Here is a 15,339-nt window from a genome sequence, read left to right on the forward strand (position 1 = left end):
AAAGATTTTCTACATAGATGACCATATCATCAGCAAAGTTGCAGAAAATCCAAAAGAATCAACAACATGTTACTGAAACTAATTAGCAACTATACCAAAGTTGTAGGATACAGGGTTAATACACAAAAGCCAATCACCTTTTTTTCTTTTTTTTTTTTTTTTTTTGAGATGGAGTCTCACTCTGTCGCCCAGGCTGGAGTGCAGTGGCGTGATCTTGGCTCACTGCAACCTTGGCCTCCTGGGTTCATACCATTCTCCTGCCTCAGCCTCCCGAGTAACTGGGACTACAGGCGCCCGTCACCACGCCCAGCTAATTTTTTTTTTTTTTGTATTTTTAGTAGAGACGTTAGCCAGGATGGTCTCGATCTCCTGACCTCATGATCCGCCCGCCTTGGCCTTCCAAAGTGCTGGGATTACAGGCGTGAGCCACTGCGCCCGACCAAGCCAATCACTTTTCTATATACCAACAATGAACAAGTGGAATTTGAAATTCAAAATACAATACCATTTACATTAACATCTCCAAATACAAAATACTTAAGTATAAATATTTTAAAATATATGTATAAGCTCTATGTGAGGAAAGCTACAAAACTGTTATGAAAGAAATCAAAGAACGAAATAGATGGAGAGAGATTCCATGTTTAAGAACAAGAAGACTCAATATTGTCAAGATCTCAGTTCTTCCCAACTTGATCTACAGAACAAATGCTATCCTGATCGAAATTCCAGCAAGTTACTTTCTGGATATTAACAAACTGATTCTAAAGTTTATATGGAGAAGCAAAAGACCCAAAATAGCCAACACAATATTGAAGGAGGAGAACAAAGTTGGAGGACTGACACGACCCAACCTCAAAGCTTATGCTAAATCTACAGTAATCAAGACAGTGTGGTATTGGTAAAAGAATAGACAAATAGATCAATGGAACAGAATAGAGAGCCCAGAAATATACCCATAGAAATATAGTCAACCGATGTTTTTACAGTGGAGCAAAGGAAATGCAATGGAGAAAAATTATTTTAAATGAATGATGCTAGAAGAACTGGACATCCAAATGGAAAAAAAAAAACTTAGATACAGACCTTACACTCTTAGGAAGAATTAACCCAAGGCCAGGCACAGTGGCTCACGCCTATAATCTCCGCACTTTGGGAGGCTGAGGCGAGTGGATGACCTGAGGTCAGGAGTTCGAGATCAGCCTCGCCAACATGGTGAAACCCCGTCTCTACTAAAAATACAAAAATTAGCCAGGCGTGGTGGTGGGGACCTATAATCCCAGCTACTCGGGAGGCTGAGGCAGGAGAATCGCTTGAACTCAGAGCAGGGCAGGGGGCAGGGCAGGTGGAGGTTGCAGTGAGCTGAGATCACATCACTTCATACCAGCCTGGGTGACACAGCAAAACTCCATCTCAAAAAAAAAAAAAAAAAGAAATGAGCTACCAAGCCATGAAAAGACATGTAGGAACCTTAAATGCATATTACTAAGTGAAAGAATTTAATCTTTAAAGGCTAAATATTATATGATCCTAACTGTATGACATTCTGGAAAAGGCAAAACTATGGAGACAGTAAAAGGATCAGTGGTTGCCAGGGATTAGGAGATGGGGAAGGATGAACGAGGGGGCACAGAAGATTTTTAAGGGCAATGACAGTATTCTATATGATACCATAACAGTAGATATGTGTCATTAGACATTTGTCTCGACCCATAGAATGTCTGACTCCAAGAGTGGGCCCTCAGAAACTATGGACATTGGGCAATAATGACATGTCCTTGTAGTTTCATCAGTAATAACATATGCCCCATTCTACTGGGGATGTTACTGATATGGAAGGCTGTGCATGTTGGGGGGCAGGGTGTTTATAGGAACTGACTTTCCACTCAATTGTTGCTGTGAACCTAAAATAAAGCCTATTTAAAAAGAAAAAAAAGAAAGAACTAGAGAATGGATAGAGGCAGCCTCTTAGCTGTCTCTGCACAGAGTCAGCCTAGTGTTGGGGCATCCTGGACCCTCTGAATGTCGCTGGTTTGCAGCCTGGATGGCCTTCCCTTTTGCCCAGTGGGGAGAGGCTGAGACTTCTGTAATTTCAACACCTTGGTGTTGGCTGTGACTGAGCACCTGCCTGATGCCCTGCCCTGGCCCACGGTCAGCCTGCCGCTGTCAGCTCAGCATGAGCCTCAGAGTTCATGAGGGCCTCAGAGGACCAGGGGGCTTCCCTGGAGGAAAACCCAGATCAGGAGACCAAAGGCAGCATCAACATTTGTGACTCACAGAGACCAGGCATGGGGCTTCTCCCACATCCACGTTTTACTGCTGGGGACACTGATGAGGACTCGTGCTCACAGCCACACAGCGCAATAGCAGAGCCAGGACTCAGAGCTCAGCCCGGCCCACCCAAGCCCACACTTGAAACCACTCAACAAGGCTGCACCATGATCAGCAGGCAGGGCCTGTACTGAGTGCCAAGCCCTGAGGCCACGGGAGGAGAGGGGTAAGAGGGTGCAATTTCACAGAAAGATGGAGGTATGCCTTTGTCCACTGAGCTGAAGCCTGAGACGATGTCTCGAGGGAGCAAAATGGTAGCACCCAGGGAGCTGCAACCATGGGAAACATGGGGTTTCCTTTGGCCAGAAACAGAGTAAGCCAACAATTCCTGAGAAACCTTCACCAAAAAAAGAACCTCCCCTGATATTTGGGTCCAAGAAACAGTCACGACTCTGACCTAAAAGGTTCCTGGCTGGGAGCGGTGGCTCATGCCTATAATCCCAGCACTTTAGGAGGCCAAGGCAGGCAGATCACTTGAGGCCAGGAGTTCGAGACCAGCCTCGCCAATATGTTGAAACCCTGTCTCTACTAAAACTACAAAAATTAGCTGGGCATGATGGCGCATACCTGTAGTCCCAGCTGGCTGAGACACTGAGGCATGAGAATCACTTGAACCCGGGACACAGAGGCAGCAGTAAGCCAAAATCCCACCACTGCACTCCAGCCTGGGTGACAGAGTGAGACTCTGCCTCAAAAAAAAAGGCTCCATAACTTGAGGGTCCTAGGGACTACTAGTTACTAGTAACTAATTAATCCCTTGATTGATGCCTCTCCGTAAAGGTTAGAGCTTTATTTTCTGATAGAAGCCTTGCAGTTACTTGAATTTGAAAATTTCCTGTTAAGATACATGCACAAAGTCTTTGATACTCTTCCTTCAAGATGGGAAGCCTACATGTGAGCCCAGGAGTTCAAGATTACAGTGAGCCATGATTGCACCACTGCACTCCAGTGTGGGCAACAGAGCAAAACCTTGTCTCTTAAAAAAAAAAAATCGTAAAGGCTCATTAACACTTTTCCCTTTGAAAGTGAGCTAGATAGACTTTATGACTCACTAATAAACAGCGTGTGGCAGAGTTGCTGGTGCAGCTTCTGAGACCAGGTCATAAGGGGCCTGGCAGCTCCCTCCTTGCTCTCCGTCAGATCCCTTGCTCAGGAGGAAGATAGCTGCCCTGTGCAGAGAGCCACACGGAGAGTCACCGAAGTCTCCTGTCAATGGCCAGCAAGGAACTGAGGCCTCCTGCCAACAGCCACGACTCACATCTCAAAAGCGTCCCCTCCAGCCCAGGCCAAGTCCTCTGATGCTGGTCTCATTGGGCTGAGATCTTGACTGCAACAGCCAGAACCATTCAGCTAAGCCACTCCCAAGTTATTGACCCACAGAAACAAGTGAGATAATAAGTAAATAAATGTCATTGTTGAGCTGGGCATGGTGGCTCACACCTGTAATTCTAGTGCTTTGAGAGGCTAAGGCAGAAAGATCACTTGAGCTCAGGAGTTTGAGAACAGCTCAACCTACGGAGACCCCATCTCCAACAACAATAACAACAAATTAGCTGGCTGTGGCAGTGCATGCCTATGATCCCAGCTACCTAGGAGGCTGAAGTGGGAGGATCTCTTAAGCCCAAGGGTTCCAGGCTGCAGTGAGCTAGGATCTCACCACTGCACTCCAACCTGGGTGACAGAGTGAGACCATGTCTCTAAAAAATTTAAAATAAATAAATAATTAAAATTAAAAATGATACTGTTTGAAGCTGCTAGTTTTGGGGGATGGTTTGTCATGGAGCAGTAATAACAAATTTCCCAACAGAGACTCACTCTCCATCAGAGCATAGGGGCTACGCACATATGTCTGTGGCAGATTCTCGCAGTCCTCCACGCTACCCACTGAGCTGTCACAGGGAGCGCTGTGGCAGTCATGTAGGTTTACCAGTAACCACTGGAGCCCTGACAATAATCACTAGCAGGTTGGAAGGAGTACAAGGGTCCCCAGACATGAAGCCAGCTAAAGGGGCACTCATGGGTGCAGAGATACAGGGGTCAGGGGAGTGCATACTTTTTCAGGCCCTGGGGTGGGGGTGAGGGGATAGGGTGCAGGGGCCCAGAGAGTCAAAAGGCAAGGAGGTGCTGGGAGGGGCACTGCTTGTGGCCCAGGCTCCAAGTCCCACATGCATGCCTACTGTCCCATCAGACTTCCCTTACAAAATACAAATTTAAAGATAATATTGTTATTAATTTCAAGACAGCAGCTACAGAGCTTACAACCCCAGGCACAGGGCCCTTCTGAGCAGGGAGTCCCCTGCAGCCACCCCAGCCCCATGCCTACAAAGCCAGGCCTAGATGCATAGAGAGGCGGACGGGGCAGTCATCCTACAAGGTTTCAAAAAATAGGAGAATCGAACATTTATGAATAGACTTCACATCTTCCACTCTGCTTTAGCCTTTTTTCTGTAAGAGCTTCTTTGGGATTGTTCAAATGGCCTGCAACACATTAAAAATATTTTCTGGGAAATTCCAACTAATGTCCTCTCTCTCACCTTCTGGCAAAAAAAGAAAATCATTCCATTGACCTTAATTTGCACTCCCCACAGCAAAAAATGTCCTGTAATTTCACACTGTTTCCACTGGGTGGCGAATGCTGTCCCTGAGAGGAGAAATGAATGGTAAAATGTTCCAAAGTGCCTCCAATCATGAGCTCCGGGAGTCCAGGTTTAACTTCTCCGAATGAACCCCTGCCCCCTCACGACCCCTGCCGTGGGTATTTGCCACATCTTCCCATCATCTGTGCTATTACCTGTGTTAAAACGCGCACGCACACACACACACACACACACACGTATACATTTAGAAAAAGAGAAGACTATTTCCTGTAGAAGGTTCCAGCCTACAAGGTGGCCATCTGCAGGCTGGGAAGTGTGCCAATGGCCAAGCACTTTGAAAGAGGAGGGATTGGGGCAGGAGCTTTATGCTGACCAGTTTGGCTAAACATACATATTCAACAGGCTACAGGAGGAGCTATGCATATTCATGAAGGCACTGTGCATCCTGTCTGTAATCCTAGCATTTTGGGAGGCTGAGGCAGGAGTTGCTTGAGCCCAGGAGTTAGAGACCAGTCTGAGCAACATAGTGAGATTCCATCTCTACCAGAAACACAAAATTAGCTGGGGTAATGGTACATGCCTGTGGTCCCAGCTACTCAGGAGGCTGAGGTGGGAGGATCACTTGAACCCAGGAGGTTGAGGCTGCAGTGAGCCATGATTGAGTCACTGTACTCCAGCCTGGGTGAGACAGCCTGTCTCAAAAACAAAGAAAAGAATAGTCATGGCCGGGTGCAGTGGCTCACTCCTGTAATCCCAGCACTTTGAGAGGCAGAGGCAGGCAGATCACAAGGTCAGGAGTTCAAGACCAGCCTGGCCAACATGGTGAAATCCCATCTACTAAAAATACAAAAATTAGCTGGGTGTGGTGGCACGCACCTGTGGTCCCAGCTACTCAGGAGGCTGAGACAGAAGAATCACTTGAACCCGGGAGGCAGAGGTTGCAGTGAGCCAAGATCACGTCACTGCACTCCAGCCTGGCAACAGAACGAGACTCCGTCTCAAAAAAAAAAAAAAAAAAAAAAGAATAGTCATTAAAGTGCTCCTAACACATTCATATTGAACGAACACTTGGGTGTTCCTAACAAATTCATATATGACCCATGTTTGCTCTGGAGTGGAGACTGAACATATAAACGTATTACAGTTAGGCCCTGTATGTCAAAAGGCTTTTCAAGACACAAAGTCACTCTGTGTGCAACCTCTGTAAACAGGCTGGGGCAGACCATGGTCAGTGGTCTTCTTATCTGGAGAAAGTTATTGAAATCGGTCTGTTGCAGTTACGGCTGGTGGAACAGGAGTTGGGGGTCAGTTAGTCACATCTGGTGGAACTGCAAATTGTTTCAGTATTGCTTATCTCAAGGCCAGTGTTTGTTTGGCTGCTAGAGAAAAAGAAAAGCCTTGTGGCAGTGAGAACAGAGTTCATTCTTTAAGTGTGGGATGCCTGACTTAAACCTTGCCTGGCATGGCCTTAGGTCCTGTTTATAATTTAGCGTCTTATTTGCCACAAAGAGTCCGTCATGTCAGTCTTACTATCTCTATTTTGTCTATCTCTATTTTAACAGTAATGCTGGTCAGTTGTTGTGTCTGAAGCACAAAAAGGAGGAGGTATAATGAGGCTTCTGACCTCCTGTTCTGTCATGGCTGGGAGCTCAGTTTTAAAGTTTTTCTGGGGTCCCCTTGGCCATAAAGGGGTCCATTCAGTTTGGCAGGGGCTTATAATTTTATTTTTAGTTTACACTTAATATTTTTCTTAGAATCAGTTCTCTTTTTAAATGTACATAAATGTATTTTAAGAAAGTTTATATGCCTGAATTTAATTGAGAAACCAGTCTCACCTGTCATACACACAAACTAACATCACAATAAGTTCATAGCAAATAAAGCATCATCATTCATTTCTGACCAGATACAGCCACTGAGCTGAAGGGCCAGACAGCAAGGCTGAGAGGCAGGTCGAAGTCCCACGGTTAGGGCTGTCAGCTGGGGAGGGGTATCTTTGTGCCAAGCTAGACTGTGTTTAATCCTTTTAATCACAAGAGACAAAAATCCTTGGACACGAGAAGGTATGTCAAAGGGTATGAGGCCCCCCTTTCTTTTTTCTTTCTTTTTTTTTTTTTAAGACGGAGTCTTGCTCTGTCGCCCAGGCTGGAGTGCAATGGCACAATCTCGGCTCACTGCAACCTGCGCCTCCCGGGTTCAAACTATTCTCCTGCCTCAGTCTCCCGAGTAGCTGGGATTACAGGCGCGTGACACCACGCCCAGCTAAATTTTTTATTTTTAGTAGAGAGGCGGTTTCACCATGTTGGCCAGGCTGGTCTTGAACTCCTGGCCTCAAGTGATCCACCCACCTCGGCCTCCCAAAGTGCTGGGATTACAGGCGTGAGCCATCACGCCTGGCTGTCAGGCCCCCCTTTCTTCCCCGACAGTGTGCCAGTGGCCCCTACCCATGGTGACTTCCACAGTGCCTGCTGTGGCCAGAACCCCAGCAAAGCACCTGCCAGGCTTATCTCACTCTTTCCTCACAGCAGTCTGGGAGGTGGGGTCTTTGATTTTCCCCATTCTGCAGATGAGGAAACTGAGGTAGAGATAGGCTGAGACTATTGCCCAAGGTCACAGAGCAAGTAAGTAGCAAAACCAGGTTTCAGAGCGAGGCAGGCTGCTCCACAGGCTGGCTCAGAACAGCCGGGGTGATGGAGACCTGCATCTGCAAAGATCCAGCAAGCAGAGGCTCTGTTCCAAGGGGGCCCAACAGTGGCAGACAGGGTTACCCATTTCCTGCTGGGTGCACACAGGCTAGAAATGCTACCTAATAATCACTACCTCTTAATCCCCTCTGCTTCCCATGAGAAGGAAAAATTGTCTTGGGGGATATTGAAAGATCCCAGCCTCCAAAGTAAGTTTACCTAAGCAGTTTCCCTCATAATACGATTACCAAACACAGACTGTTTCCTTCAGCTCAGGGGACAAGAAAGGAGTGGCTGTCTCCCTCATGTTTCTCGTTATTTGTGTCATAGGCATGTATCACCTGAAATTGCCTGAGAGGCTCAACCAACTTTTAGTCAAAAGATCTGCGAACACTTCTCTAGTGGGTGCTGAGGTTCTCCAAGGAGCTGCTGGGCCCATTTGCAGACAGATAAGCAAATGGCTGGGTGAGTGCGTTGGGGAGGGCTTCCTGTAAGAGGTTATGCCCCTGGTGAATCTTAAAGGATGCAGCGTGCCAGGCAAAATTCCACAGGGCTCCAGAAAGAGGGCAGTGCAGAGGCAAAAGCACAGACAGAAGTTGGCATGTGGGTGGGGAGTGAGGGACATGGCTAGCTTACCACGAAGCTTCAGATCAGGAAGAGATGAGAGGTGAGGCTGGACAGGGTGGCAGAGGGTGTCCTGAAGACAGCAGGGAGCCATGAAAGACATGTAGCAGGAGTGTAGTGAGATTAAACCTGTATAGCAGAGGCAGAGGCCAGCATCAAGGAGACAGCAGTCCTGGCAAGACACAGATGAGGCCAGCACTAGAGAAGAGACAGCCAGCAAGGCTGACGAGTATGTATTACATAATGCCCATGGGCCAGGCAGAGGTGCTGGGGAGGGAAGAGTTAATGGGACAGAATCTCTGCCCTCTTGAGTCTCACATCAATGGGAGGAGACATTTAATAAACACATAAAAATGTAAAAATAAGATCATTTCAGATCTTGATCAATGCTAAGGAAGATATGAAATGGAATATTATAGTATAGAAGGATGGAGCTGTGCCTTGGCGTGGGAGGCCTTTGAGGAGGGGTCATCTGAATTGAGATGAGAATGATGATCAGGAGGAAGCCATGTGGGGCTCTGGGGGAAGGGCACTCCAGGCAGAGGGAACAGCAAGTGCAAAGGACCTGAGGCAGGAAAGTGCTGGAGTGTTTGAGCAAGAGAAAAAAATCGGTGTGGCTGGACATTGATGAGCAAAGTAGACAGTGGGTGATGGGATCAAGAAACAGGCAGGGGCCAAGCTACAGGGGGGCCTGTAGCTTCCTGACCACAGGAGCACGGGTTTTCTTTTATTTGCGATGGGAAGCCAAGAAGGCTAACGAAGACCAGAGCAGTAGCAGCACAGGCAGAAGTGGTTAAGTTCTGAATAGATCCTGGTGGCTGAAATGACAGGAATTACTGATGGGTTGGACAGCAAGAAGTGACTCTTCAGAGGAGTTTTATGGAAGAGAGAAGCAGAAAAATCAGATGGTAATTGGAGAAGGAGGTGGAATTAAGGAAGAAATTTTCAAAAGGGCAGTATTATAGGTTGCTTTTTTTTTTTTTTTTTTTTTTGAGACAGAGTTTTGCTCTTGTTGCCCAGCCTGAAGTGCAATGGCGCAATCTTGGCTCACCGCAGCCTCCACTTCCTGGGTTCAAGTGATTCTCTTGCCTCAGCCTCCCAAGTAGCTGGGATTACAGGCATGCGCCACCACGCCCAGCTAATTATGTATTTTTAGTAGAGACGGTGTTTCTCCATGTTGGTCAGGCTGGTGTCAAACCCCTGACCTAAAGTGATCCGCCTGCCTCAGCCTCCCAAAGTGCTGGGATTGCAGGGGTGAGCCACCCGTGCCTGGTCTGGCTGCTCCTAACCTGATGGAATGACCCAGTGAAGGAGAAATTGATCATGCAGAGGAAGGGGCACCTGATGGGGCAATGTCCTGGAAGGGTGGAGAGGGGAGAACTCACAGCACAAGAGCGGGGCTTGGCCTTCGCCTTGGTTCCTATTGCTGCTGTCACAAGAGGCTTAATGCAGCACACATTTATTTTCTCACTCTTCATCACACAGCTCCTGTGGGTTCTCTTATTCCAGCCCTCCTGAGGTAGATCAGCAGGACCTGTTTTCTGAGCACCTGTCAGGACCCCTGGTCACCACCCTGCTGATGGCAGCAGGATCTGGTTGAAACAAAGTGTAACGAAGAAGCTGGCAGACACCAGAAACCAGCAGATGGGGACGAAAGCAACCACTAGTTGCCCTCACTGCTCACTAACATAGACACTCCCCCCGGCACCATTGTAGTTTACAAATGCCATGGCAGCACGCCATGGCAACAACCTGAAAGTTACAGGGTTCTGGAAACCCACCACCCCTTTTCTAGAAAGTTTTAAATAACCTGCCCCTGAATTTGCATGTAATGAATAGTGGCTGTAAGTGCAGTTGCCAACAGCCCACACACTACTACTCTGGGCACACTGCCTGTGGGGTAGCCCTGCTCCCAGGGAGCAGCACCTCTGCTATGCACTGCTGCTTCAATAAAGCGCCTTTCTTCACCACTGGCTCTTTGACTTCTTTCCTGGCCAAAGCCAAGAGCCCTCAGGGGCAAAGCCCTGATTTGGGGGCTCACCTGCCCTGCATCACTTGTAGGTGGAAATCAAGGTGCTGGCAGGGCTGCATTCCTCTCTGGAGGCTCTGGGAGAATCCACTTGCAGGCTCATCCAGGCTGTTGGCAGATCCACTTCCTGCATTATCCTGTCCCTCTTGGACAGATGGGTATTATTTACCCATATGGGTAAATACACATGGGGAAAAAAGACAGCCTTGCCTGATGTTGGGATGGAGGGAAATTTTTATTTTCTTCTTCCTGTTCATCTGAATATTCTAATTTCCCACAACAAAAATCATTTATTTATTATTTATGTAGTTTTTTAAATTCACAAAACCCATCTATGTTGATGTAGTTTTTTGTTTTAAGTTGTACATGCTGAAAATAAGGAAATCTCAGAGACTCAAGAGGAAGGAGGGCACGGGCCCCACCAGATCTGATCAGGACACCTGGCCTGGCGGCTGCAGCACCCCCACTCACTCCAGAACCCCTTGCCCACCTGCGTGGGGCTCACTGGTGAATGTGTGCAGGGCAGAGGAGGCGGAACATGCCAAGGCTCCATGGGGAGGCAGGGAAGGCCCAGACAGGTTGAGGCTCCTCTCCAGGGTCCAGGCTCCAGTCAGAGTCCCCACTGAGCACACACCAGGGGACCCCCAGCAGCAACTAGGCCCCAGAGCAGGTGTGACTTCAGTGGGGGAACAGCACCTTCCCCACCCTTCTCTGAGCCGAGCATCAGTGGGTGGAGGAAGCAGAGCTGGGGCCTGGCAGCCTCTCAGGGCCTCCCAGGAGGGTGAACACCCAAATCCTGCCCCGAGAGCAGAACCAGGCAGCGGGGGAGAGAACAGGAGGCCTCCCAAGGAAGGACTCACCCTGCCTGGCCATGCAGAAGGAGGAAGGCTGGCTGGCCTGAGAAGGGTGTAAGACCAAATTAAGAACAAGCACACTCCCCCGTAGGGCCGAGGAATATTCCCGAGGATCCTGCGTGTCAACGAAGTGCATTTAAAGCTTCCATCAGCCTTTTTGTCTTTGGCTTTTCCTGCCAGGCTTCTGTAACTTCTGTGTTTTTACCCTGTTTTATTTATTTTTTAAGACGGAGTCTCGCTCTGTCACCCAGGCTGGAGTGCAATGGCACAGTCTCGGCTCACTGCAACCTCTGCCTCCTAGGTTCAAGCGATTCTCCATCCCAAAGTACACTTATCTTTTAAAGGAAGCTTTATGTCACTAACATAAATGGAAAATGGTGTCCCTCCCCTAAGTAGAATGTGCTCCAGAAGAAAATGTACTACAAATGTTAAAACCATAGGCCAAAATTCTAGCTAGAGATTCACACTTGGTAGAGGCTCTGCTTCCCAGGCCTACAGCTGTTTGTTAGAAAGAGGGATGGGGAAGCGCTAGGCAGGAGCTAAAAACACCATGGCACCAAGAAGAGACTCCGTCCTTGAGTATACAGGAGGAGGGAGGAGAGTTAAAAATGAAGTCACTCTCCCCACCATGGTGTTCTCAGCCGGTGGGAGCTTTACAGATCAGGAAAACCGAGATTCGGAGGAACAACCGGCAGAGCCACGTTTCTCGGGGGTCTCCTAGTTCCCCACCTTCTGGAAGCAGGCGAGGGGCCACCTCAGTCCTCCACAGACCCGATCCCAAAGCCCACTGTGGCACTGGCGGCACAGTGGGACCCCCTTCTATAAACCAGGGTTGAGATGTGCTTCTGTGCCCAAGGCGTGGGCCCCTGAGGGCCTCCTGCCTCTGGAAATAGCCCCCAAGGCTGCACTGGGGGGATAAGCCAGGCTATTTTCATCACTTCCTTCCGCCCACTCCCGCAGCGGCCACCTCAGCTGCATCCCATAGAGTTGCCACCCAGGCCTCAGCCAGGACCTTTCAGGCCAGACAGGAGCGCCTGACCAAAGGCTTCCCAGGTAAGTGGCCCTCCGTATTACCCAGCATGGCCTCCCGCAGGGAGAGAGGAGGTCAGCTCCTGTCCCTTTAACAAGACAGGGTTGGGTGGGACATTCTCTCTGAGACACCATCTCCTTGGCTGAGTCAAGATGAGTGAGTTGATTTGACACTTATTCACTCGAAACCTGCTGCGGGTCGGGGGAGCTCTGCTCGTGGAGGGGAAACGCCTGTGGGGAAGAACCAAACAGAGGGCCACGGTTCCCAAGACCTGAGTGTGAGTCTGGCCTCTGACACCACACCGGTGGCCCTGGGCACACTGCTTTCCCTCTCTGGGCCTCAGTTTCCCCAAGTCGGTCTTAGCCCAGATGAGTGGTTTTCCAAATGGGGCCCCACTGGGTTCCCCTCCCTGCTCCAGCCAGTGTCCCCATCCTGCTGTCTTCTGCATCAGGGAATCAGGTAACAGCTCACTTAGCTGGTGGGGGGTGCTGGGCACAGCCTGCAGAACCCTCCAAGGCTCTTTCCTAGTCTCTGGGGACTGTGGTCCTGGGCTGGGACTCATTTAGCAGCCATCTGCTCCTCTCATCTCCAAGCAGGGGATGGGGTCTCTGCTAAGGGCCAGGAAGTCCCTTCCCCTTCCCAAAAACAAACTTACCCCAATCCACAGCCACCCTCACCGCCCTGCCTTCAACGGTGTCCAGAGACGGTTAGCCAGGCCTGGGCTGGGCACGCTCCACTTCCCCAGTCACCAGCGGGTTTCCCAGAGGAGAAGACTGAGACCCGAGAAAGGAGGTGAGTGCACCTCGTCCCATGTCAGGCTCCGCTGCATCCCCAGTGCTTGTAGGCTCCGCTGCATCCCCAGTGCTTGCAGGCTCCGCTGCATCCCCAGTGCTTGCCGTCCCTGAAGATGGGTCCAGGCCGCCAGGCCCTCCCTCACAGCCCCTCTCTCCACAGCCAGCCTGTCCCATGCCCACCTGGGGAGCCCTGTTCCTGCTCTGGGCCACAGCAGAGGCCACCAAGGACTGCCCCAGCCCATGCACCTGCCGCGCCCTGGAAACCATGGGGCTGTGGGTGGACTGCAGGGGCCACGGACTCACGGCCCTGCCTGCCCTGCCGGCCCGCACCCGCCACCTCCTGCTGGCCAACAACAGTCTTCAGTCCGTGGCCCCGGGAGCCTTTGACCACCTGCCCCAGCTGCAGACCCTCGATGTGACGCAGAACCCGTGGCACTGTGACTGCAGCCTCACCTATCTGCGCCTCTGGCTGGAGGACCGCACGCCCGAGGCCCTGCTGCAGGTCCGCTGCGCCAGCCCCAGCCTCGCTGCCCATGGCCCGCTGGGCCGGCTGACAGGCTACCAGCTGGGCAGCTGTGGCTGGCAGCTGCAGACGTCCTGGGTGCGCCCGGGGGTCTTGTGGGACGTGGCGCTGGTCGCTGTGGCCGCGCTGGGCCTAGCTCTTCTGGCTGGCCTGCTGTGTGCCACCACAGAGGCCCTGGATTAAGCCAGGCCCCCAGAACCCCTGGATCCAGGCCAGGGGGCCAGTCCCTGAGGCAGGTCCCCAGACTCCACCAAGCCTGGTCAGCCCAAACCACCAAAGCCCAAAATAAACTGGCAGCTCAGCTGTTTTATATAAGCTCAGAGATTTTTTTTTTCCCCTCTCAGCACTTGAGTCTGACTCCTTCTGAAAACCTGGCTCCATTTTGTTATAACCAGACATCAGTTGGGGCTTCCCTGTTTCTCCAGTTGTTAGTAAAATGGGCTGCCCACCTCCCCCACCCTTCACCCTTAATTGCACAGTCTCTGAACATCCCAAGCCAGGACCTGGGACTCTGGGTCTCATGGCCTCAGCCGTCTGCTTCTGGCGTGGGCCACCCTGGACAGCCCAGGCCAGCTTTGCACCGGGGCCCAGCCCTTGCCACATTCCCCAGAAATCTCGCTCTTCCAGCACGGTAGTGAGCAGAGCAGGGTGTCCCAAAGGCCCCTGGAGGGAGGAGAGGAGGGGTTTCCGTCCCTACAACAGAAATAGCTTGGCGGGCCCTTTTCCATCACGGCCTCTGACCACTCCACCTTGGCTGTGAGGCTGCCAGGGCACACCTGGCTCCGTCCTCTCCTCCGTCTTCTCCTCCATCTTCTCTCCTTTTTCTCCTCTCTACTCTTCTCCAGAAACAAGACAAATCCCCCTCTTTCTCATGGAAAACAAGCTCCTACAGGGCTAACATCTGCACCTCCAAACCCTGGGGTCCCCCTCCTACCCCAAGCCCTAATCACCAAATCCTTCAAACAAGACAACTCTCCCCCTCTGAGGAATCCTGGTGCCAGATGTTAAAATCATAAACTTTTCTCCACCACATGAGGTAATATTTATGAGCCTGTTACTGGCCAAGCCAAATCCAAATATAATTACACTGGGACCCCACCCCTCGGGGGGCTCCATGTGTAACCAGCAGACCAGCTTGGGTGGGCCTGTGCGTCGGAAGATTCCACCAGGTAGCCCAAGCGGGTGCAGAGTGCAGCTGGAAGGCACTGACTCACAGAGCTCAGGTGTGAGCAGGAGGCCCAAACCCAGAGGTGGGGGCCAGTAAGAAGTGGTAGGGAATGTGGCAAACCAGGGAGCCCGTGTTCCATCCAGAGGGGCTCAGCCAATTGCCACCATGTGGAGATGGGGGCCCAGGTGCCAGGCGTCCCGTTCTTCCAGAGAGGTCAGAAAGCTAGATTGTTACGTGAACTCTCTAAAGTCTTTAAATGTTGGCAACTAAATAAGAAATTTTAGGAAATACATAGGCAGGACAAATAGAACATCAGCCAATTGGATCAGGCTGAGCCTGCGATTTCTGCTGTGACACGGCTGCCTAAGAACAATCGTAAAAGCTGGCATCTGCTCCTTGGGTACCAGGTGTGTCCAAGGCTTGCATGCAGCACCTCCCATGGGTCACGCTCGGGTTTCCCTGTGGAAGCCTGTAAGGAGGGAGCTATTCTGCAACCCGCTGCATGGAGGAGGGTGCAGGCCCAGGTCACCTGCTTGCTCTCTTTCACATGTGCTCCCTCGAAAGCTTCCAGGCCCATGGGGGACCCTGGAACTAAGGCCCTTCAGTCACCAACCCCCAACATAGGGTGCTATACAGATCCCCCTGCTTCGGTGCCTTCTTGAGGCCGTGTGTACCCGCCAGCAATTCCAGGACCAGGCCCCTGTC

At 50.7% G+C, this 15,339-nt stretch overlaps 1 protein-coding gene across 1 annotated transcript; it reads left to right on the top strand.

The window, feature by feature from the left end:
- Positions 1-6,860: 6,860 nt before the first annotated feature.
- Positions 6,861-13,781, top strand: GP9 (glycoprotein IX platelet). The gene is made up of 5 exons (XM_054482162.1): positions 6,861-6,991; positions 7,943-8,077; positions 12,080-12,172; positions 12,817-12,941; positions 13,104-13,781. The coding sequence occupies exon 5, from the start codon at positions 13,116-13,118 to the stop codon at positions 13,647-13,649; it is 534 nt and encodes a 177-aa protein (XP_054338137.1). The 5' UTR covers positions 6,861-6,991; positions 7,943-8,077; positions 12,080-12,172; positions 12,817-12,941; positions 13,104-13,115; the 3' UTR covers positions 13,650-13,781.
- Positions 13,782-15,339: the final 1,558 nt, after the last annotated feature.

The sequence above is a fragment of the Pongo pygmaeus genome, chromosome 2, assembly GCF_028885625.2.
Source record: "Pongo pygmaeus isolate AG05252 chromosome 2, NHGRI_mPonPyg2-v2.0_pri, whole genome shotgun sequence".
Classification (NCBI taxonomy): domain Eukaryota; kingdom Metazoa; phylum Chordata; class Mammalia; order Primates; family Hominidae; genus Pongo; species Pongo pygmaeus.

Bases quoted from the DNA above. Each gene is read 5' to 3' on its own strand.
- GP9 (XM_054482162.1), top strand. From the start codon at position 13,116: ATGCCCACCTGGGGAGCCCTGTTCCTGCTCTGGGCCACAGCAGAGGCC.